Source organism: Salmo salar, chromosome 07, assembly GCF_965601325.2.
Source record: "Salmo salar chromosome 07, fSalSal1, whole genome shotgun sequence".
Taxonomy (NCBI): domain Eukaryota; kingdom Metazoa; phylum Chordata; class Actinopteri; order Salmoniformes; family Salmonidae; genus Salmo; species Salmo salar.
Genome location: NC_138297.1, coordinates 26,683,616 through 26,708,727, shown reverse-complemented (window position 1 = coordinate 26,708,727; position 25,112 = coordinate 26,683,616). Strand labels below are relative to the sequence as shown.

At 44.5% G+C, this 25,112-nt stretch overlaps 1 protein-coding gene across 1 annotated transcript in view; it reads right to left on the bottom strand.

Annotated features, from left to right (window-relative positions):
* Positions 1-25,112, bottom strand: part of poln (polymerase (DNA directed) nu) — a 71,636-nt gene that overhangs the window by 40,912 nt on the left and 5,612 nt on the right. The window contains exons 8-12 of the mRNA XM_014206966.3: positions 23,903-23,986; positions 23,735-23,830; positions 23,589-23,645; positions 23,407-23,463; positions 22,938-23,003 (exon numbers count right to left, since the gene is read on the bottom strand). Of these exons, the coding sequence (XP_014062441.3) occupies positions 22,938-23,003; positions 23,407-23,463; positions 23,589-23,645; positions 23,735-23,830; positions 23,903-23,986 (360 nt within the window). The remainder of the gene's footprint in view (positions 1-22,937; positions 23,004-23,406; positions 23,464-23,588; positions 23,646-23,734; positions 23,831-23,902; positions 23,987-25,112) is intronic.

Below are 25,112 nucleotides of genomic sequence, written 5' to 3'. Positions count from 1 at the left end.
CGACAGACATGCACACAGACACAAAAACCCAATTCTGCAGCACAGCGAACAAACCACCACAAGAAAGATGAGAGAGTGACAGTGAGAGAGAGAGAGAGAGACAGGCAGACAAACAAACAGTGAGAGTGACAGACAGAGCGAGAGTTACAGAAGACAAAATGTGAGAGAGGGAGGAATCAGAGGAGACAAAACAAGGAAGAGCGGTGAAAAGAGAGGAGGAAGGGAGGGAAGGTAGCCTAAATAAGGGAAAGAAGGAGAAGAGAGGAGAGAAAAAAAGGAGAAGAAAGAGAAGGAGTGTGTCAGTCCCAGCAGATCTGTCTCTCATTAACCCTTTACAACCGTGTAGGGGTTGAGAACACGGCCTCAGTGTTTCCGGTCTGGAAGCACGCTTTTCACTGCAGGCCCGCTCTGGTATTGCAGTTTAGTTGAAGAAATAGCCCAAAAAGACAATTCCCACAGAGACAAGTCAAATTACTATTATTTTTTAAACAAGACAGACACTTTAGTCATTACCTTTGTACACAAAACATCCATAACATTCTTCAAGTAACTTTCTTAGAGGCAGATTTTTTATTTTAATCACTCGCAGCCAAACATTTCATATTCATCCACTGTCTGGTTCAGTGCGCACTGAGTGCTAGTAACTGGCTCTCTAAATCCAGATCTAGAAAGATGGGAACCACCACGAAATGGCATATGAGTAGATTACATTGAAACCAACAGTTGTCCATATTAGACGCTGTTTTCGGTTAATACAGTGTTTTCAGAAAGTATTCAGACCCCGTTGACTTTGTTACCTTACAGCCTTATTGTAAAATGGATTACAAAAACATTTTCCTCATCAATCTAAACACAATCGCCCATATTGACAAAGAAAAAATATCACATTTACATAAGTATTCAGACCCTTTACTAGATTGTTGAAGCACCTTTGGCAGCGATTACAGCATCAAGTCTTCTTGGGTATGACATTACAAGCTTGGCACACCTGTATTTGGGGAGTTTCTTCCATTCTTCTATGCAGATCCACCAGGTTGGATGGGGAGCATCACTGCACAGCTATTTTCAGGTCTCTCCAGAGCTGTTTGATCGGGTTCAAGTCCGGGCTCTGGCTGAGCCACTCAAGGACATTCATTGACTTGTCCTGAAGCCACTCCTGCATTGCTTATTATTATTATTTTTTACCTTTATTTAACTAGGCAAGTCAGTTAAGAACAAATTCTTATTTTCAATGACGGCCTAGGAACAGTGGTTTAACTGCCTTGTTCAGGGGCAGAACGACAGATTTGTACCTTGTCAGCTCGGGGATTCGATCTTGTAACCTTTCGGTTACTAGTCCTACGCTCTAACCACTAGGCTACGCTGCCACCCCTGTGTGTGTAGGGTCGTTGTCCTGTTGGAAGGTGAACCTTCGCCCCCAGTCTGAGGTCCTGATGGCTCTGGAGCAGGTTTTCATCAAGGATCTCTCTGTACTTTGCTCCGTTCATCTTTGCCTCAATCCTGACTAGTCTCCCAGTCCCTACCTCTGAAAAACATCCCCACAGAATGCTGCTGCCACCACCATGCTTCCCCGTAGGGATGGTGCCAGGTTTCCTCCAGATGTGACACTTGCCATTCAGGCCAAAGAGTTCAATCTTGGTTTCATCAGACCAGAGAATCTTGTTTCTCATGGTCTGAGAGTCTTTAGGTGCCTTTTGGCAAACTCCAAGCGGGCTGTCATGTGCCTTTTACTGAGGAGTGGCTTCCATCTGGCCACTCTACGATAAAGGCCTGATTGGTGGAGTGCTGTAGAGGTGGTTGTCCTTCTGGAAGGTTCCTCCATCTTCACAGAGGAACTCTGACAATGTGACCATCGGGTTCTTGGTCACCTCCCTGACCAAGGCCCTTCTCCCCTGATTGCTCAGTTTGGCTGGGCAGCCAGCTCTAGGAAGGGTCTTGGTGGTTGCAAACTTCTTCCATTTAATAATGATGGGGGCCACTGTGTTATTGGGGACCTTCAATGGTGCAGAAATGTTTTGGTACCCTTCCCCAGACCTGTGCCTTGACACAATCCTGTCTCGGAGCTATACGGACAATTCCTTCAACCTCATGGCTTGGTTTTTGCTCTGACATGCACTGTCAACTGTGGGACCAATCAAGTTGTAGAAATATCTCAAGGATGGTCAATGGAAACAGGATGCACCTGAGCTCAATTTCGAGTCTCATAGCAAAGGGTCTGAATACTTATGTAAATAAGGTATTCAATTTGCAAAACAATTCAAAAACCTGTTTTCGCTTTATCAATATGGGGTATTGTGTGTAGATTGCTGAGGATTTTTTGTTTAAATGTAATCCATTTTAGAATAAGGCTGTAACTAAACAAAATGTGGAAAAAGTTGTAGTTGAGGTAATACAGTATGAACATGTGGGTAGGAGGAAATAGTAACACAGAAAATATGAACACAATAATAATAATAACGAGGCTATATACAAGAAATACCAGGACCGAGTCTATGTGCAGCGGTACGAGCTTAGGAGATCTTAGATGTTTTGTTCTATGAGATAATCTTCATCAGCTAACGTCACTTTTTGTGAATTTTGAAGCATTTATATCATCAAATTAAGCACATAAAGCCTTTATAATTCATAAAAGTTAACTGCCTGATATTATATCATAGAACAAAATGTATAAGGCTTTTAGGACTACAAACTGGCGAGCTCTATTGTGAAGAATTTTGTTTTTGCGGAAACATGCACCTGAATGACTCCATTCTATGCACAACAAAACCGTACGATCAACAGCAGTAATTGTGTGATGGTGGGGATGCAGGACTGTGTTCCAAACAAAAAAACTACAAGCGTGCTTGCCTCAGTTCCTCAACGGCACAGCTAGGAGAGCCCAAAAAAAGCACTTAAAAGTTGAAAGCTCTCTGCCTGACGACTCACCCTGAATTTCATTCCGCTGCTCTATCGATCGCTACATACATTCAATCTGTAACTGCCATCCTAGAAGTCGTTTGTGTGACTTCAAAATGAGGGGCGTTGTACAAAAACAAATTCATCAGCGATCGCATATAAAATCAAAAGTGTGATGTTTGGATTCAGGCTTGTGCCAGGTGAACTGTTGTGTCCTCACCTTTAGTCTGAAAATGTCGCCATAATCTCCAAAGAGATTTAACTGCTACCAGATTTTTAAATTGCTACCACGCTTATCATATTTCTTCTGTAAGAAACATTTCAATTTAGCACTATACATATAGGCTAATTCCCACAAATGTAAAGGGTTAAGGGTGATGGATGGCATGTCTGCGGTGTGCGAAAGTGTGTGTGTGTTTGTGAGATTCAGCCTCCGTGTCAACTATGTCACGGCGGACACCGAAGATGGATGAATGAGGGAAGGCTAAAATAAAGAAGCTTGGATCAGCTACCTCTGCTACTGCTGACAGTACGAGACACAAACACACACGGCTGATTAATACCGCTCTGTCAAACACACAGCTCTACACTGTCGCTGCTGAACCTGCATTCTGCTCAGTGCTCTAAGAAAAACGGACCCTGAATCAGTTACTCCTCTTACACAGAAAACAGAGAGGTCTTAACCCAGGTCCTTATCTTATCTACACCACTCTCTTAGTTCTTACGGTGTAGGGTGAAGTTGCCCCTAGATGCTGATCTCTGGTCAGTTTAGCATTTTTCCCACTAATGGTTTAGGTTAAGATTGTGTCTGTGTGTGGAGTCAATCATGGAAAACAAACAACAGACAAAACCACCATATTGTCTGGCTGCCCCCCAGGACTTGACCCTCATTTTATTTTCATCGCTGTATTTGTCAGTCCTCTTCCTGTTCCAGAAACACGTTTTCCCATCTCAAGAGGTTAAATAAAAAATATATACTACCAAATTAACCCCTTACTCTGGCCTATATGGATTGGGCCAAATTGAAATGTTTCTAACAGAAGAACTATAAAAGCATACAGATGTAGGATCTTAATTTGAGCCAGTTTGCTGCAGCAGGAAAATAACCCTGCAGCAAACGAAAATGTGAATTATTATGTGGATTATAGTTAATGGACATTTTTGTAGGGGTTGTGTCACGACTTCCGCCGAAGTCAGGTCCTCTCCATGTTCGGGCGGCGCTCGGCGTCGCCGGTCTTCTAGCCATCGCCGATACACTTTTTTCCCCCATTTGTTTTGTCTTGTATTTCCACACACCTGGTTTCAATTCCCTAATTTACTTGTTGTGTATTTAACCCTCTGTTGCCCCATGTCTTTGTGTGGGATTGTTTATTGTAGTGCTTGTGCACGTGCCCCATGAACGCACAATGGGTTATTTTGTGCCCATTTATCTTCTTGTTCTGGATGCCGTTGGTTTTGCTTAATAAATCTCCGGTTCTTACCCAGTTCTGCTCTCATGCGCCTGACTTCTCTGCCGCCAATTATGCACCCCACTACAGGTTGATAAATGTTAAATTACGGCAAATCAAGTCTGACATGTTAAAAACAACAAACTTCAGAAGACTTTTTAAAACTTCAATCAAATTAACCATCACACAATTACAAAACGTTCCATTACAAATCACAATCTAGGTCAGGTGGGCATCATTTGAAAGCTTATTCTATTGCAAACATCAAATCAAATCATATTGTATTAGTCACATGCGCCGAATATAACCTTACAGTGAAATGCTTACTTACGAGCCCCTATCCAACAGTGCAGTTTGTAAATATAGATAAGAATAAGAAAAAAGTAACAAGTAATTTAAGAGCAGTAGTAAAAAAAGAACAATATATACAGGGGGGTGCCGGTACAGAGTCAATGTGCGGTGGCACTGGTTAGTTGAGGTCGTATGTACATGTAGGTAGAGTTAATTAAAGTGACTATGCATAGATGACAACAGAGAGTGGCAGTGGTGTGGAGGGGATGTTCAGGAGTCTCATGGCTTGGGGGTAGAAGCTGTTTAGAAGCCTCTTGGACCTAGACTTGGCGCTCTGGTACCGCTTGCCGTGTGGTAGCAGAGAGAACAGTCTATGACTAGGGTGGCTGGAGTCTTGACTATTTTTAGGGCCTTCCTCTGACACCGCCTGGTATAGAGGTCCTGGATGGCAGTAAGCTTGCCCCCAGGGATGTACTGGGCTGTTCACACTACCCTCTGTAGTGTCTTGCGCTCAGAAAACGAGCAATACCAGGCAGTGATGCAACCAGTCAGGGTGCTCTCAGATGGTGCAGTTGTAGAACCTTTTGAGGATCTGAGGACCCATGCCAAATCTTTTGTCATGCCCGCTCACGACTGTCATTGTGTGCTTGGACCATGTTAGTTTGTTGGTGATGTGGACAGCAAGGAACTTGAAGCTCTCAACCTGCTCCACTGCAGCCCCGTCAATGAGAATGGGGGCGTGCTCGGTCCTCTTTTTCCTGTAGTGCAAAATCATCTCATTTGTCTTGATCACGTTGAGGGAGAGGTTGTTGTCCTTGCCTACAAGGCCAGGTCTATCACCTCCTCCCTATAGGCTGTCTTGTTGTTGTCGGTGATCAGGCCTACCACTGTTGTGTCATCGGCATGTGTTGGAGTCGTGCCTGCCCGTGCAGTCATGAGTGAACAGGGAGTACAGGAGGGGGCTGAGCACGCACCCCTAAGGGGCCACTGTGTTGAGGATCAGCGTGGCGGATGTCTTGTTACCTACCCATACCACCTGGGGGCGGCCCGTCAGGAAGTCCAGGATCCAGTTGCAGAGGGAGGTGTTAAGTCCCAGGGTCCTTAGCTTATTGATGAGCTTCAAAGGGCACTATGGTGTTGAACGCTGAACTGTAGTCAATGAATAGAATTCTCACATAGGTGTTCCTTTTGTCCAGGTGGGAAAGGGCAGTACGGAGTGCACTAGAGACTGCGTCATCTGTGGATCTGTTGGGGCGATATGTAAATTGGAGTGGGTCTTGGGTTTCTGGGATGATGGTGTTGATGTGAGCCATGACCAGCCTTTCAAAGCACTTCATGGCTACAGACGTGAGTGCTACGGGATGGTAGTCAAGTAGGCAGGTTACCTTAGTGTTCTTGGGCACAGGCACTATGGTGGTCTGCTTGAAACATGTTAGTATTACAGACTCGGACAGGGAGAGGTTGAAAATGTCAGTGAAGACACTTGCTAGTTGGTCAGCGCATGCTCGCAGTACACGTCCTGGTGATCCGTCTGGCCCCGCAGCCTTGTGAATGTTGATCTGTCTAAAGGTCTTACTCACATCGGCTGCAGAGAGCGTGATCACACAGTCTTCCGGTACAGCTGGTGCGCTCATGCATGTTTCAGTGTTATTTGCTTTGAAGCGAGCATAGAAGTAGTTTAGCTCGTCTGGTAGACTCGTGTCACTGGGCAGCTCTCGGCTGTGCTTCCCTTTGTAGTCTGTAATGGTTTGCAGGCCCTGCCACATCCGACCATTATCAGAGCCGGTGTAGTACGACTCGATCTTAGTCCCGCATTGACGCTTTGTCTGTTTGATGGTTCGTCGGAGGGCATAGCGGGATTTGTTATAAGCTTCCGGGTTAGAGTCCCGCTCCTTGAAAGCAGCAACTCTACCCTTTAGCTCAGTGTGGATGTTTCCTGTAATCCATGGCTCCTGGTTGGGGTATGTAAGTACAGTCACTGTGGGGACGACGTCATCTTATTGATGAAGCCAGTGACTTATGTGGTGTACTCCTCAATGCCATCGGAAGAATCCCGGAACATATTCCAGTCTGTGCTGTTATGTTATGCTTGACCAGCTCAGTTTTCCAACACAAAACAACAGAAAACGGACAAAAAGAGTCGAACCAGCTCACCTGCTTTTACACTATGATTTGACTATCAGATGTTTAATGTTATTTTTGAAAAACATATTTTAAAAGGAAGAGTTTCACCATATTAAAATGAGACTGCAGTTCCCGTAACAGGTTTGACCTTAAAATGAGGGACAGACATAAATGAATCATTAATCACATGAAATAAATAATAATCTCCTTAATGACTTTGTCAAGCAACTAAATAACTAGGGCTTTACAACGATGGTGAAAATGTGGAGAAAGTCAAAGAGGGTGCACAGAGGACATGTCAACTTTCAGAATTTTGGCACTTCACCAAGTCTTTATTAAAGATTAGCCCCTTTTTTTCAATTTTCGCCTAAAATGACATACCCAAATCTGTCTGTAGCTCAGGCCCTGAAGCAAGGATATGCATATTCTTGGTACCATTTGAAAGGAAACACTTTGAAGTGTATGGAAAGGCGAAAGGAACGTAATAGAATATAACACAATAGGTCTGGTAAAAGATAATACAAAGAAAAAAACAACCGTTCTTTTGTATTTGTTTGTACCATCATCTTTGAAATGTAAGAGAAAGGCCATAATGTATTATTCCAGCCCAGGTGCAATTTACATGTTGGCCACTAGATGGCATCAGTGTATGTGCAACGTTTTAGACTCATCCAATTAAACATTGCTTTTGTGTTCAAAATTTTGTATCAAGACTGCCCAAATGTGCCTAATTTGTATATTAAAACTTCTTCAGGATCGGTGTCCCTTCCACGGGACGGTTGAGCTTACGTAGGCTAATGCGATTGGCATGAGGTTGTCAGTAACAAGAACATTTCCCAGTACATAGACATATCTGATATTGGCAGAAAGGTTACATTTTTGTTAATCTAATTTACAGTAGCTATTACAGTGAAAGAATACCATGCTATTGTTTGAGGAGAGTGCACAATTTTGAACATGAAAAGTTATTAAAGGGCACTTCATTTAAAGGGGCAAGTAGCACATAAATAAATTGGTACATACATTTTTGAACTTATAAATTAATGATATGTACTCATTGATTCTTGAAGAATATAACTTATTGTATGCCTCATGAGCTTAGTTTAACTGTTATACTATACACCAATGTTTTTAAACAAGGTAAATGTAGAAGAACACTGTATTGCCTCTTTACTGGAATAGTGTCTTTGTTATTTTTTCAACTGCTGATAGGCCCTTTAATATAACAGCCTTGTAAAAATGCAATATTGGTGCACAATTTCTCCTTAAAATATCAAAGGGACGCAAAAGGTACTCTTTTCGTGGAATGACCCAGACATCCTTCAACTGCCTCAAACTTCAAGTGTAATACATCTGAAGACACACACACGCTCGAACACACAACTGTCTCTATCTTTTTAAAGTCTCCTCAAACTGTAATTCTGAAGTGTTGTTATGACAACACATCCTTCAAATCATCCCCCGTCAGCAACAAGAGCAACAACGAGATAACGCAGCAAAGCTCAATCATCACACAGGGGCAGCACGTTGAAGTGACAACCACTAACACTGTACTGTTCTTACCGAGACACCCTGCAGCTCAATGTAAGAGGCTCTCTGACAGGCAGACCGACAGACCGAAAGAGAAACAGAAAGGCAGACAGAGAGACAGATATCACTACTCTCTGTAGCCCATCAGTCAACACTACTTTCTCTAAGGCCACATCACATCTCAGCTTCTACTGTCTGAAATCAGGTCACATGGTCAGTAAAGAACCTTGTTACAATTCAAAACTTGTTCATGACAAAAGTAGTTCTAGCTATAACTTGGATCCAGAAAAAAATAACCCTTGGCCCTAATTTCTATAAATAAGACGATGCATGTATAAACATACGGCGTATGTGATACTGCAAAACGTTTAGACCAGATCCCATTAGAACGTTGTATAGACTACCAACTCTGTTTATTCTCCGCAGGCCATATGGAGGAAAGCAACACGGGTCGCAAGCAACCAAAACAACACAAATATTTAAATGTTAAACAATCCCCTGGTTAACACTACTAGCCAGTGTTTTGGCATTGTGAGCTCATATGAGGCTGACAAGGCAATAAGGAAACAAAAACATGGACTCATTTCCAAGGGTGTCCATTCATAGTCAGAGGGGGGAGACAATATGAAAACTATGAGTGGGCTGTATGAGTGGCCCATTCAGAATCAATGAGCCTGGGAAAGGGAGTGTGTGTGTGTTTGTGAGCAGGTGTTTATAAGCAGGTGTGTATGCTTATTTAAACAGCTGTGTGTTTATATGAACAACAGTGTGTGTGATGTTTTGTGTGTGTGACAAGAGCGTGTGTCAGTTTTATTCTTGATTTAATTACCTTGGGAACAAGTCGTCCTTAATGGGTGTGGTTTAGGCCTGCCTGCCTGCGTCTATGGATGGATGGATGGCACACTGACCGCTAAGCGCTATGCTAACACAGTGCTTGTGAATTGGAATGGTAATAATATGGGAACCGGCTCATACACAGAGTTGTGCTAATGAGATACAGGCTAATGTTAGGTGGGTAAACTAGCAGAAGTGGTGGAGGAATACAGGACTCTGAGATATAGATGCTAGGTAAATATAGATGCTAGGTAAAGCCCCGCCTTATCTCAGCTCACTGGTCACCATAGCAGCACCCACCTGTAGCACGCGCTCCAGCAGGTATATTTCACTGGTCACCGGCAAAGCCAATTCCTCTTTGGCTGCCTTTCCTTTCAGTTCTCTGCTGCCAATGACTGGAACGAATTGCAAAAATCACTGAAGCTGGAGACTCATATCTCCCTTACTAACTTTAAGCACCAGCTGTCAGAGCAGCTCACAGATCACTGCACCTGTACATAGCCCATCTGTAAATAGCCCATCCAACTACCTCATCCCCATACTGTTATTTATATTTTTTGCTCCTTTGCACCCCAGTATCTCTACTTGCACATTCATCTTCTGCACATCTATCACTCCAGTGCTTAATTGCTAAATTGTAATTATTTCGCCACTATGGCCTATTTTTATTGCCTTACCTCCCTCTTGGCCAGGTCACAGTTGTAAATGAGAACTTGTTCTCAACTGGCCTACCTGGTTAAATAAAGGTAAAATAAAAAATAAATAAAAAAGATACACCACATGGGTCTAGCAGCTACCGCTGTGTTCAGTGTGTGCGCAGTGTGTGTGTGTGTGCAGTAGAGGTCGGACGATTAATTAGGGCCGATTTCAAGTTTTCATAACAACCGGTAATCGGCCTTTTTTGACGCTGATTATGTCCGATTACATTGCAATCCACGTGGAGACTGCGTGGCAGGCTGACCACCTGTTACGCGAGTGCAGGAGCAAAGGTAAGTTGCTAGCTAGCATTAAACTTATAAAAACAATCAATCTTAACATAATCACTAATTAACTACACATGGTTGATGATATTACTAGTTTAACTAGCTTGTCCTGCGTTGCATATAATCAATGTGGTGCCTGTTAATTTATCATCGAATTACAGCCTACTTCAACTTCGCCAAACAGGTGATGATTTAACAAAAGCACATTAGCAAAAAAAAACACAATCTTTGCACAAATGTACCTAACCATAAACATCAATGCCTTTCTTAAAATCAATACACAGAAGTACATTTTTTTGAAACCTGCATATTTAGTTAAAAGAAATGCATGTTAGCAGGCAATATTAACTACAGAAATTGTCACTTCTCTTGCGTCCAGTACAAGCAGAGTCAGGGTATAAGCAGCAGTTTGGGCCGCCTGGCTCGTTGCGAACTTTGTGAAGACAATTTCTTCCTAACAAAGACCATAATTAATTTGCCAGAATTGTACATAATTATGACATAACATTGAAGGTTGTGCAATGTAACAGCAATATTTAGACTTAGGGTTGCCACCCGTTCGATAAAATACGGAACGTTTATTCACTGAAAGAATAAACGTTTTGTTTTCGAAATTATAGTTTCCGGATGTTACCATATTAATGACCAAAGGCTCGTATTTCTGTGTGTTAATTATATTATAATTAAGTCTATGATTTGATATTTGATAGACCAATCTGACTGAGTGGCGGTAGGCAGCAGCAGGCTCGTACGCATTCATTCAAACAGCACTTTACTGCGTTTGCCAGCAGCTCTTAGCAATGCTTGAAGCACAGTGTTGTCTATGACTTCAAGCCTATCAACTCCTGAGATTAGGCTGGCAATACTAAAGTGCCTATAAGAACATCCAATAGTCAAAAGGATATATGAAATACAAATGGTATAGAGAGAAATAGTAGATGCGTCATATTTCCTATAATAATGACAACCTAAGAAACTTCTTAACTGGGAATATTGACGACTCATGTTAAAAGGAACCACCAACTTCCATTTGTTCTCATGTCCTAAAATGTTTGTAAATGTTAGCTTTTTTACATGGCACATGTAGCACTTTTACTTTCTTCTCCAACACTGTGTTTTTGCATTATTTAAACCAAATTGAACATGTTTCATTATTTATTTGAGACTAAATTGATTTTATTTATGTGTTAAAATAAAAGTATTCATTGTTCATTCAATATTGATGTAATTGTCACTATTACATATGTACATAAAAATCGGCCGATTAATCAGTATCGGCTATTTTTGGTCCTCCAATAATCGGCATCAGCGTTGAAAATCATAATCGGCCGACCTCTAGTGTGCAGTGTGTGCACTGCGCACAATTAATGCGTGTTAAAAAGAGAGTGAGTGTGTGTGTGTGTGAGTGCAGTGTGTGTGTGAAAGAGAAAGACAGATTGAGATAGTGTGCAGGTGGGTGGATGACACTGCTGTACAGTGCCTTGCAAAAGCATTCACCCATTGGTGTTTTTGTTATTTCGTTGCATTACAACCTGTAATTTAAATAGATTTCTATTTGGATGTCATGTAATGGGCATACACAAAATAGTCCAAATTGGTGAAGTGAAATTAAAAAAAGAACTTGTTTCAAAAAAGTTTTTAAAAAAGTAAAAAGTGGTGCGTGCATATGTATTCACCCCCTTTGCTATGAAACTCCTAAATAAGATCTGGTGCAACCAATTACCTTCAGAAGTTACATAATTAGTTAAATAAAGTCCACCTGTGTGCAATCTAAGTGTCACATGATCTCAGGACATATACACCTGTTCTGAAAGGCCCCAGAGTCTGCAACACCACTAGCATGTAAGGGAGTGCGTCACTGGCGGCAGGGAAGTCAGGCGCAGGAGAGCAAAACTGGGTAATCAACGGAGCAGTTTTATTCATAAAAACCACCGGAAACCAGAACAACAAACAAATGGGTACAAAACCCGTCGTGCACCAGAGAAAATGTGCACATGCACTTACAATAAACTTTTCCGCACAAAGAGATGGGGGAAACAGAGGGTTAAATACACAACATGTAATGAGGGAAATGAGACCAGGTGTGTGGGAAGACAAGACAAAACGAAAATGAAAAGTGGATCGATGATGGCTAGAAGACCGGCGACACTGACTGCCGAGCGCCGCCCGAACAAGGAGAGGAACCGACTTTGGCGGAAGTCGTGACAAAGCAAGGGGCACCACCAAGCAAGGAGCTCTCCAAACAGGTCAGGGACAAAGTTGTGGAGAAAACAGATCAGTGTTGGGTTATAAAAAAATATCTGAAACTTTGAACATCCCATGGAGTACCATTAAATACATTATTAAAAAATAGAAAGAATATGGCACCACTACAAACCTGCCAAGAGAAGGCCGCCCACCAAAACCCACAGACCAGGCAAGGAGGGCATTAATCAGAGAGGCAACAAAGAGACCAAAGATAACCCTGAAGGAGCTGCAAAGCTCCACAGTGGCGAGTGGAGTATCTGTCCATAGGACCACTTTAAGCCGTACACTCCACAGAGCTGGGCCTTACGGAAGAGTGGCTAGAAAAAAGTAATTGCTTAAAGAAAAAATAAGCAAACATTTTTGGTGTTCGCAAAAAGGCATGTGGGAGACTCCCCAAACATATGGAAGAAGGTACTCTGGTCAGTTGAAACTAAAATTGAGCTTTTTGGCCATCAAGGGAAACGCTATGTCTGGCGCACACCCAACACCTCTCATCACCCCGAGAATACCATCCCCACAGTGAAGCATGGTGGTGGCAGCATCATGCTGTGGGGATGTTTTTCCATCGGCAGGGACTGGGAAACTGGTCAGAATTAAAGGAATGATGGATGGCTAAATGCAGGGAAATTTTTGAGGGAAACCTGTTTGTCTTCCAGAGATTTGAGACTGGGACGGAGGTTCACCTTCCAGCAGGACAATGACCCTAAGCAAACTGCTAAAGCAACACTCGAGTGGTTTAAGGGGAAACATTTAAATGTCTTGGAATGGCCTAGTCAAAGCCCAGACCTCAATCCAATTGAGAATCTGTGGTATTTCTGTACACCAGCAGAACCCATCCTACTTGAAGGAGCTGGAGCAATTTATGCCTTGAAGAATGGGCAAAAATCCCAGTGGCTAGATGTGCCAAGCTTATAGAGACATACCCCAAGAGACTTGCAGCTGTAATTGCTGCAAAAGGTGGCTCTACAAAGTACTGACATTGGGGGGGTGAATAGTTATGCACGCTCAAGTTTTCAGTTTTTTTGTCTTATTTCTTGTTTGTTTCACAATAAAACATATTTTGCATATTCAAAGTGGTAGGCATGTTGTGTAAATCAAATGATACAAGCCCCCCCCCAAAAAAATCAATTTTAATTCCAGGTTGGAAGGCAACAAAATAGGAAAAATACCAAGGAGGGTGAATACTTTCGCAAGACACTGTACATCTAAGCAACTCAACACAAATGAGCCTGTGCTGAGGCGCCGTCTTCCCCTTCTTCTGTTGACGAGGCGTTTCAGACAAGAGCACTCTCCTCACAAACATACACACACATCGTGTCTGAGATGCTTCTATTGTATGCAGTTTCTTCTTTGAGACTCCCTACAGGAGATGAGACTGATGACAGTGCTCTAAGAGGAGGAGATTGGGGAGTGACAGTGAGGAGAAAATATGGGGTGGGGGAGAGAGAGACAGAAAGGAAGAGGTTGGGGAGTGAAAGTGAGGAGACAGGATGGGTTGGGAGGGAGAGAAAGAGAGAGAAAGAGAAAGGTTGGGGAGTGACAGTGAGGAGGAAGGATGGGGTAGGGAGAGATAGCAAAGGAGAAAGGGTGGGGAGGGGGAGAAAGAGAGAATGGTCCCTGTGGACCCCCATGTAAAACAGATGGGGATTGCTGTGCGGGTGTGCAGTGATTTAATCACACTGCACCAACTTAATGAGTCATCACAGGAGAAAAGCACAGAGACTCACACACACACACACACACAACCACATACAGGTACACACACACCCTACCCAAACACACACAATCCCAACTAAATCCTACATCAACGAGCATTTAACATCATACAACAGAATCTGTATGATTTAAAGATGGTTCTAAATTCAGGTAAAACAAAACGCATGGTATTTTCAAATGCCAGGTATGTTACAAATCATGTCATTGCTACATTGGCTGGACATACTATAGAGCAAGTTAAAGTGTACAAATATTTGGGTGTGTGGGTTGATGATAAACTGAGCTTCACTGTGCATGTAGAGAACTTGATAAGGAAGCTCAAGCTGAAAATAGATTTTATTTTGTTTTTCTTTTGAGGCCAGCAAGGAGCTGGTACGATGTACATTACTGTTGGTTTTAGATTTTAGTGATGTTATATATATGCAGGCCTCAGCCACTACCCTGAGAGCACTTGATTCAGTGTATCATGCAGCCCTCAGGTTCATTACAAATCAGAAATGTCTAACACATCATTGTGATCTCTACAGCGCTGTTGGCTGGTCGTCATTGACCTTGCGTAGGCTTAAACACCGGTATACACTGATTTATAAGGCCATATTGGGTAAAATGCCATTTTATCTCTGTTCTTTTTTAGTCAGGTCAGTAAATAAATATCAATTACGGTCCCATTCTGATTTTCTTCTGACAGTACCAAAAATTAGAACAGGTCATGGTAGAAATAGTTTTAGTTACTTAGCACCGTGGTCCTGGAATTCTCTCCTGAACATTTTAAAATGTGATGATCTAGTTTCGTTGGTGGAGTTTAAACACTTGATCGATGTATATATCATAGAAGAGTGTAATTGTTTTTAGGCCAGCTGTTTTTAGTCAAGATGTTTGTGTTTTTAATGTAATATGTAATTGTTATACTGTATGTTTGTTTATAGTTTTGTTTAATGATGTGTTAGTGTATGTAAGTTGTTTTGTCTGAAACGTTGGTCCCCCTGCAGCTATTGGACCAGGTCTCTCTTGGAAAATAGATATTATCTCAATGAGAAAAAACCTGTATAAATAAAGGTAAAAATAAATAATAAATAAAAATAAATAAATGGCTCCCTGACAGTGATCCCATACTGGACTACCACCCTGCACCTTATTTATTTGTAGTCTATGTCCCTGACTGCTGCTCCTATCTCCTGCCCCGGACAGCACAGTGCAAGACTGCTGCCTTTTTAAAATGACACAGTCATGAATGAGGTCCCCTGTGCTACTCTCATCTCTAACCCACACACATATACACAGGCTGAGAGGCAGAGAAAGAGAGAGTGTAGTGTGCGTGTGTGTGCGCTCGCAAGCACGTGCGTGAGGGTGTTTAAATGGTATTCAAGTGTGTGTGAGCATAATCATAAACATAAAAGGACCAGAAATGAACCTGATTTAAAGCTTTGGCAGACAAACTCAGAAGAGAGAGAATGGAGGGAGAGAGAGAGACAGAGAGAGAAAGAGAGAGGGGGAGAGAAAGAAAGTGATGGAGAGACTGAAAGAGAGAGAGAGAGAGAGAGAGAGAGAGAGAGAGAGAGAGAGAGAAAGAAAATGCTGCAGAGAAGAGAGGCCCGAAAATCTGAATGTTTTTTGAGCCCCGCCATTTCAAACCAGCCAAACGAGAGAAAAAAGAAAGAGAGAGGGAAAAAAAAGGAGAGAGGAAGCTTGATCTCATTTGCATTCTTTGGTTTCACTGTCAAGGGCATCCATGTCAGTGTCTGTGTGTGTGTGTGTGTGTGTGTGTGTGTGTGTGTGTGTGTGTGTGTGTGTGTGTGTGTGTGTGTGTGTGTGTGTGTGTGTGTGTGCCAACTGCTTTTGGGTGTGTGTCTCTGTGGGGGGTTGGGGGGAAGACACAGAGAACGAAAGAGAGAGAGAGAGGTGAGAGAGAGAGGTGAGAGAGATAGAGGGTGTGTGTGAGCCGTCTGCTTCTTTGTGCGTGAGATGAGAGACTGGGACATGCTGCACATATTTTGGGGGCAAGATAAAGCTGGCAGAAAGAGAAGAATCCCTTTGTTTTGGCTTGGTCGATGCGTTACGTCTTTTCAAACTCTGTGCGTTTATAGTTGTTCCATTTTGTTATTGCAAATTGCAGTTACCTCAAATGAACTCCTCTCAGATGAAAGCGTATCGCTCTGCAATATGCCTCATTTGAATATGTGGTTGTGTGTATGAGGTAAAGCGCATCAGTGCGTGTGTGTCAAATAAAATAAAAAAGTTATTTGTCAACAACAAGTGCAGACTAATAGTGAAATGCTTACTTACTTCCCGACAATGCAGAGAGAAAGAAAATAGAGAAATAATACAAAGTATTGATAAGTATCCTCTGTAGAGCCTTGTGGTCGTATGCCAAGCTGTTGCCATACCAAGCAGTGATGCAGCCAGTCAATATGTTCTCAATCGTGCAGCTGGGGAACTTTTTGAGGATCTGAGGGTTGATGCCAAATCTTTTCAGCCTCCTGAGGAGGAAGAGGCGTTGTCATGCCCTCTTCACGACTGTGTTGGTGTGTTTGAACCACGATAGGGCCTTAGTGATGTGGACAGCAAGGAACTTGAAGCTTTCGACCCGCTCCACTACAGCCCCATCGATGTGAATGGGGGTGTGCTCGGCCCAGCTCCTTTGTCTTACTGACATTGAGGGAGAGGTTATTGTCCTGGCAGCACACAGCCTCTGACCACCTCCCTATAGGCTGTCTCATTGTCGTCGGGGATCAGGCCTACCACCGTCGTGTCGTCAACAAACAATGATTGTGTTGGAGTTGTGCACGGCCACACAGTCGTGGGTAAACAGGGAGTACAGAAGGGGACTAAGCATGCACCCCTGAGGGGCACCTGTGTTGAGGGTCAGCATGGTGGATGTGTTGTTGTTGCGGGCGGCCTGTCAGGGAGTCCAGGATAAAGTTGCAGAGGGAGGTGTTCAGTCCCTGGGCCCTTAGCTTAGTGATGAGCTTGGAGGGCATTATGGTGTTGAACAGCGTACGCCGGGCTCCCCTAAATGTCCAGGGAGGGGGTGGAGGTGGAACCACCGGCCAGAGAAGGGAGACATGAAAAGAGGGTGAGATACGGTAGGGACTGGGCAATTGTAACCTGTATGTCACCTCATTGACCCTCTAGAGAACCTTGAACGGCCCCACAAACCAGGGGCTCAGTTTCTTGCAGGGCAGCCGGAGTGGGAGGTTCGTGGTAGAGAACCAGACACGATCCCCAGGATGGAACACAGGGCTCTGACTGCAGTGACGGTCTGCCTGTTCCTTCTGACGATGGACAGAGCGCTGGAGTCTCACATGCGCATTGTTCCACACCTCCTCCGCTCGCTGGAACCACTCATCTACCGCAGGAACCGCAGTCTGGACTGGGGTCGACTGGAAACCCAACACACACTGGAAGGGGGTCAACCCAGTGGAGGAGTGACGTAGAGAGTTCTGGGCGTACTCTGCCCAAGGAAGGAAACGTGCCCACTCACCCTGTCGGTCCTGACAGTGACTCCTCAGGAACCTCCCCAGCTCCTGATTCATCCTCTCCACCTGCCCGTTAGACTGAGGCTGATACCCGGATGTGAGGCTAACCGTGACCCCGAGCTTCTCCAAGAAGGCCCTCCATACTCAGGATGTGAATTGGGGGCCACAGTCCGAGACGATGTCCTCCGGAAGGCCATAATGCCGGAAGACCTGCTGGAAGAGTGCCTCAGCGACCTGGAGAGCAGTGGGAAGACCAGGAACAGGGAATAAACGACATGACTTGGAGAAAATATCCACTACCACCAGAATGGTGGTGAAACCATCAGAAGGGGGAAGATCAGTAACAAAGTCAATGGATAGATGGGACCAAGGTCGCTGAGGCACGGGAAGCGGCAGGAGCTTCCCTGCTGGAGCACTACGGGGGAACTTGGTTTGAGCACACATGGAACAGGAGTTTACATACTGAGTAACATCCTGCACCAAGGTGGGCCACCAGTATTTCTCAGTGATGGAATGGATGGTGCGAGAAATACCTGGATGTCCAGCAACGACAGCTGTGTGAGCCCAGGTCAACATCCAATCCCTTATCCCTGTGGGAATGTAATTGCGTGTGGGAGGACAATTCCGGGGTGCGGGCTCCCTCTTTAGAGCTTGGCGGAAGTCCACATCTACGTCCCAAACCACTGGAACCACGACTCAGGAGGATGGGATTATGAGTGCCCTCTGGACAGGAGCCTCTCCCGAATCATAGATACGGGACAGGGCATCAGCCTTGATGTTCTTAGAACCTGGGCGATAGGTCAGCGTGATGTCGAACCTGGTGAAGAAGAGGGCCCACCTGGCTTGGCGCGGATTCATTCTCCTCGCTGTCCGCATGTATTCAAGGTGCCGATGGTCGGTGAGGATGACAAATGGTTCCTTGGCACCATCCAGCCAGTGTATACACTTCTGTAATGCCAACTTCACCTCCAAGAGCTCCCGATCGCCGATGTCGTAATTCCTCTCAGTGGGGAACAGTTGCTTGGAGAAGAAAGCACAAGGACACAATTTTTGTGGGTCCCCCTGTCTTTGTGACAAAACTGCCCCCACACCCACCTCCGATGTGTCTACCTCAACCACAAAAGGTTGCGTGGAGTCTGGGTGTTTTAGCAATAGGGAGGAGGTGAAATGCCCCTTTAGGAGACGAAAGGCCTCGTTGGCTGCTGGAGACCAAACCAACCTACGAGGCCCACCCTTGAGGAGGGAGGTGAGAGGGGCGACGACGGCACTGAAGTTCCTGATGAAACGGTGGTACAAAGTTGGCAAACCCCAAAAACCGTTGTAAACCGTTGTAACCCCTTGATGGTGGTTGGGACTGGCCATGACCTTACCACATCTACCCTCTTGTCCTCCATTTTCACTCCCTGCAGGCTGATTTGGTAGCCCAAGAAGGAGACCACCCTCTGGTGGAATTGGCACTTCTCCGCCTTGACGAACAGATGGTTAGCCAAGAGGCGTTACAGTACTGCTCGAATGTGAGTGATGTGATCCTCCAGGGTGGTCGAGAAGATCAGGATTTCATCGATGTACAAAATCACCTGAAGTCCAAGCATGTCCCTGAACACCTCGTTGGCGAATGCCTGGAACACTGACGGAGCATTGGCTAAGCTAAAGGGCATAACCAAGTACTCGTAGTGACCAGACATCGTGCTGAACGCCATCTTCCACTCATCCCCCTCCTGGATGCGAATGAGATTGTAGGCACTCCGCAGGTCCAGTTTTGTGAAGAACCGGGCTCCGTGGAGCTGCTTGATGGCTGACGGCACCAGTGGGAGAGGGTACCGATACTTCGTGGTGATATCATCGAGTCCACAGTAGTTGATACAAGGGCGTAATCCTCCCTACTTGGCCGCGAAGAAGAAACCAGCCAACGCAGGGGACGTGGACCTGAGGATGAAACACTGTTGGAGCGCCTCCTGTATGTAGTCCTCCATGGTCTGGGTCTCAGCGAAGACAAGGTAGGCCGAGGATGATCTTGTGAACTGGTGCACTGGTGATGAAGAAGGGGATGTTTTCCTGGTGATTGGGCTCCACAGTGAGGGTGAGTGGTTGGGTGATGTGTGTGATTGAGGCTGACAGTCAAGACCTTGAACCGGAAAAGGAGAGGAGAGCGGGTAGGTAGTAATATTGAGAGAGGAGACAAGGGTCTGATCCATAAAATTCCCTGCGGCACCGGAATCCACTAAAGCTGTAGACACAGGGCATGAGGAACAGTCAGCCAGAGTGATGGGTACTAAAAATAGTCTGACAGGAAGAGCAGTAGATGGAATAATCACTCCTAGTCCAGGGATGTAACATCACGTGACCGTCCCTCTGCTCCAGTGGATCCCGGATTCTGACGTAACGGACACCGCTAGCGCTTGTGCCCTCCCTGGCCACAGTACAGACAGATCCCCAGCTGCATCCATCTGCGACGTTCCGCCGTGGGAAGGCGTGTTGACCCCTACCTCCATGGGTTCAGGCTCTGATCCCAAACACTCGCCGAAGGAGGGAGAGAAGCGATGTAGATGCCGACGCTCCCAGAGGAGGTTATTCAGACGGATGGCCATCGCAATGAGTGCGTCCAGGGTGAGGTTGTCATCTCGGCAGGCCAGTTCCATCTGGACCTCCTCGCGCAGACCTCTTCTAAATAACGTGCTGAGCGCAGGCTCATTCTATCCACTGGAAGCTGCTACTGTCCAGAAGGTAAGCGCACACTCAGCAGCCGTCTGATTCCACCGCTGGAGCTGAAGCAGCCGCAAATCCCCCTCTCTGCCCTCCGCGGGATGATTAAAAATACATTTAAACAGAGCCATGAACCCCTCATAAGACTCAAGCTCCTCCTCTCCTCTCTCCCAGACGGCCGTAGCCCATTCCAATGCCCGCCCAGTCAGCAGAGAAATAACCGTGGCAACCTTAGACCTCTCGGTGGTGGGAGCTCCCATCTGATGTGCGAAATAGAGGGAGCACTGAAGGAGGAAGACACGGAATTTGGATGGTGTCCCGTAATATTTCTCAGGGAGGGATAGACGGGCATCGCTGACCTGAGCGGGTTGCTGAATGGGCTGGTGTGCTGACTCGTTGGGTAGACTGGCTCTAATATATCCTCCGCTGTCGAGACGTTGTAGACTACAGAGAACCTCTTCCATGGCCGTCCCCAGTTGAGCTGATTATGGTGTTGACAAAGAAGATCACCTTGTTCATTGATCATCTGGGAGATGTCCGGTTGTCCTACTGCGTTCATATTTTGACTTGGTATTCTGTAATGACGGGGCTGCAATTTCTGAGGCTGATAACTAATGAACTTATCCTCCGCAGCAGAGGTAACTCTGGGAGGTGCACTCAGAGGTGCACTCACTCCGACTCACTAGTTGTGTGTGTGTGTTTGTGTGTGTGTGGTTGCGCGCAAGAGCCCCTCTAGTGCATGGAGCCTATCACAACCACAGCCTACAAGCACACATGAGCACACATGAATGCACCACAGTACTCTGACCCAGACAGTTCTCTCTCTCCTGTCTGCGACTAAAATAAAACCTGAGTGAAAGGTTCGGACTAGAGGCTGATTAATTAGGGCCGATTTCAACTTTTCATAACAATTGGTAATCGGCCTTTTTTGATGCCGATTATGTCTGATTACATTGCAATCCCCGAGGAGACTGCGTGGCAGGCTGACTACCTGTTACAGGCTGACTACCTGTTACGAGTGCAGCAAGGAGCCATGCTAAGTTGCTAGCTAGCATTAAACTTATCTTATAAAAAATAGTCAATCTTAACATAATCACTAGTTCACTACACATGGTTGATGATATTACTAGTTTAACTAGCTTGTCCTGCATTGCATATAATCAATGCAATGCCAAACGGGTGATGATTTAACAAAAGCACATTCGCGAAAAAAGCACAATAGTTTCACCAATGAACCTAAACATCAACATCAATGCCTTTCTTAAAATCAATACACAAGTATATTTTTTGAAACCTGCATATTTAGTTCAAATAAATTTGTGTTAGCAGGCAATATTAACTAGGGAAATTGTGTCGCTTCTCTTACGTTCAGTGCAAGCAGAGTCAGGGTATTTGCAACAGTTTGGGCCACCTGGCTCGTTGCGAACTGTGTGAAGACCATTTCTTCCTAACAAAGACCGTAATTAATTTGCCAGAATTTTACATAATCATGACATAACATTGAAGGTGGTTGCCACCCGCTGGATAAAATACTGAACGGTTACGTATTTCACTGAAAGAATAAACGTTTTGTTTTCGAAATGATAGTTTCCGGATTTGACCATATTAATGACCTAAGGCTCGTATTTCTGTGTGTATTACATTATAATTAAGTCTATGATTTGATATTTGATAGAGCAGTCTGACTGAGCGGTGGTAGGCAGCAGGAGGCTCGTAAGCATTCATTCAAACAGTACTTTCCTGCGTTTGCCAGCAGCTCTTCGCAGTGCTTGAAGCATAGCGCTGTTTATGACTTCAAGCCTATCAACTCCCGAGATTAGGCTGGCAATACTATAGTGCCTATAAGAACATCCAATAGTCAAAGGTATATGAAATAGAAATGGTATAGAGAGAAATAGTCCTATAATAATGACAACCTAAAACTTCTTTAACTGGGAATATTGAAGACTCATGTTAAAAGGAACCACAAGCTTTCATATGTTCTCATGTTCTGAGCAAGGAACTTAAAGGTTAGTTTTTTTACATGGCACATATTGCACTTTTACTTTCTTCTCCAACACTGTGCTTTTGCATTATTTAAACAAAATTGAACATGTTTCATTATTTATTTGAGACTAAATTGATTTAATTTGTGTATTATATTAAGTTAAAATAAAAGGGTTCATTCAGTATTGTTGTAATTGTCATTATTACATATATATATATATATATATATATATATATATATATATATATATATATATATATATATATATATATATATATATATATATATAAATATATAAATAAAATCGGCCGATTAATCGGTATCGGCTTCCCCCGGTCCTCCAATAATCGGTATCGGCGTTGAAAAATCATAATCGGTCGACCTCTAGTTCAGACAAGAGAGAGAAGCTTTTCTCAGCAAAAATACATCAGACATTAGAGTGTGTGTATATGTGTGTATAAGAGAGAGATAGAGAGAGATAGATAGATAGAGAACGAGCGAGAGAGGGAGAAAGAGAGAGAACGAGAGTGAGAAAGAGAGAGTTTGAAAAAGAGAGCGAGCGAGAGTGAGAAAGAGAACAAGAAAGAGGGAGAGAGAAAGAGAAAGAGAGAGCCTCAGTGTTGAAATTAAGCCAAGGACATTGCTGAGGGAAGGAATGGGTTGAAAGGATGAGTAACCATCAGATGGAGGATGAGAGACTCACTGGGTGTTTGGCAGAGATTCTTCCAGTCACTGCACTGGTCTGGTACCATGTGGACGAGATGGAGTTCTTAGAGACAGAGAGAGAGAGAGAGACCAATGAAAGAGAGGGAGGACATAAAGAGAGGGAGGAGGGGGAGAGAAGCGAGAGAGGAAGAGAGAGAGCAGTTCAGCATGTACCAAACAACCAAACATCAAAAGTCTCTTTGTACATTTACATGTCATTAAGAAATTCCAGAGAGCAGACTCAAAGCTACATTTCCTTACAGAGCTTTTGCAATAAACAAGAGCTTCAAAAGGCAATTAACTAGTACTGCCCTCTAGTGTTTGTTATAGGGAATGAAGGAGAGATAGAAAGGTTCCTCTATTTAAATGTTTTTACTCCTAGTATTCACAAAGCTTGTCAGAGTAGGAGTGCAGACGTCCAGCTACTTTAGAGATGCTTTAGTCCAAGCCTGAGTGTCTGTACTCACCTTACTCATCACGCAAGACAGAATCCCGTCGACGAAGGTGGACTTGATCTTATGAACCTGGGGGGTAAGAAAAACACACACACACGTTGTTGTGATTAAAGTCATATAGTAATGTAGTAATGTGAGCAGATACCAATGAATCAATCAATCAGTCAGTCAAACATATTGTGTTCATCACTGACCTGTCTGTATTCGAGAATGATCTTCGGCAGGGGGTGCAGGTCCTGGAGCTGCAACAACTACACACAGAGAAGAGAGGCGTCACTACCTCACACTACTGAAGGGCAATGCAAATGTGTGTGTTTGTAGCAGTGTGTGCATCTCTCACAACAGCCTCAGATGTAGACTGCTGTTGTTTGTTGAGAGTCTTGGGGAGCTTCTTGTTTTCACAGCGGTCCTGCAGACGCAGCTTCTCAAACAGAACCTGTAGAGAGAGCAGGATTAGGACAGCACACGCACACATAGTACCTATAAACACACCTGTACACACACTGACCGTCCTGAGCTGGGTGCTGCTGGACACTAGAAACATCTGGCCTGCTGCCTGGTGGGCCTCGTGCTCTAGCTGCTTCATCTTAGTCTGACAGAGAGAGTGGGGGGGGGGGGAGATGGGGGGACAGAAAGGGGGGAAGAGAGAGAGGGGAGGGGGTTGAAAAGGGGGGGAAAGCTGGAACAGAGAAGGGGGGAGAGAGGGGAGAGAGAGAGGGGAGAGAGAGGGTGGGAGAGAAAGGGGTTGCTGTGAGGACAGGGAGATAATCGTCAGTACAGGGACTTATCACTGTTCTCTCCTAAACCTCGGGCAGAGCTGGGCTAATCTGACTGCTATACACACTCTTCAATGTCTGTGTGCCAGTATGTGTGTGCCAGAGTGTGTGTGTGTGTGTTCTCCTATGTTTGATGTATTTCATCTACGTTCTCGAAATCAAACAACACATTCCACCAAAGGGTTTCCCTCTGGCTTTCAGACAACACAGCACAATAGCGTGTTGCTTCTGTTCTCTTTTTCTGTTTCAAAGCATATGGTAATCAGTTATTTTATCTCAGAGAGAGATGCAACATGTTCTGTTGTGAGTGTCCTTTCATGTTAAGAGAGAGAGAGAGAGAGACACACAAATCCATGAAGACTCAATTGCCATCCAATAACTCTATTGGCTCCAAAGGCTCCAGCCACCCAAGTCATAGACTGCTCTCTCTGCTACCGCACGGCAAGCGGTACCGGAGCACCAAGTCTAGGTCCAAGAGGCTTCTGAACAGCTTCTACCCCCAAGCCATAAGACTCCTGAACACCTAGTCAAATGGCCACTGGACTATTTGCTTTGCCCCCCCCTTTTTTTTTACACTGCTGCTGCTACTTGCTGTTCACTTTACCCCTACCTACATGACTATCATTTGTTTTTCAACAGGACAATGACCCAAAACACAACTCCAGGCTGTGTAAGGGCTATTTGACCAAAGACAGTGATGGAGTGCTGCATCAGATGACCTGGCCGCCACAATCACCCAACCTCAACCCAATTGAGATGGTTTGGGATGAGTTGGACCGCGGAGTGAAGGAAAAGCAGCCAACAAGTGTTTAGAATATGTGGGAACTCCTTCAAGACTGTTGGAAAAGCATTCCTCATGAAGCTGGTTGAGAGAATGCCAAAAGTGTGCAAAGCTGTCATCAAGGCAAAGGGTGGCTACTTTGAAAAATCTCAAATATCAAA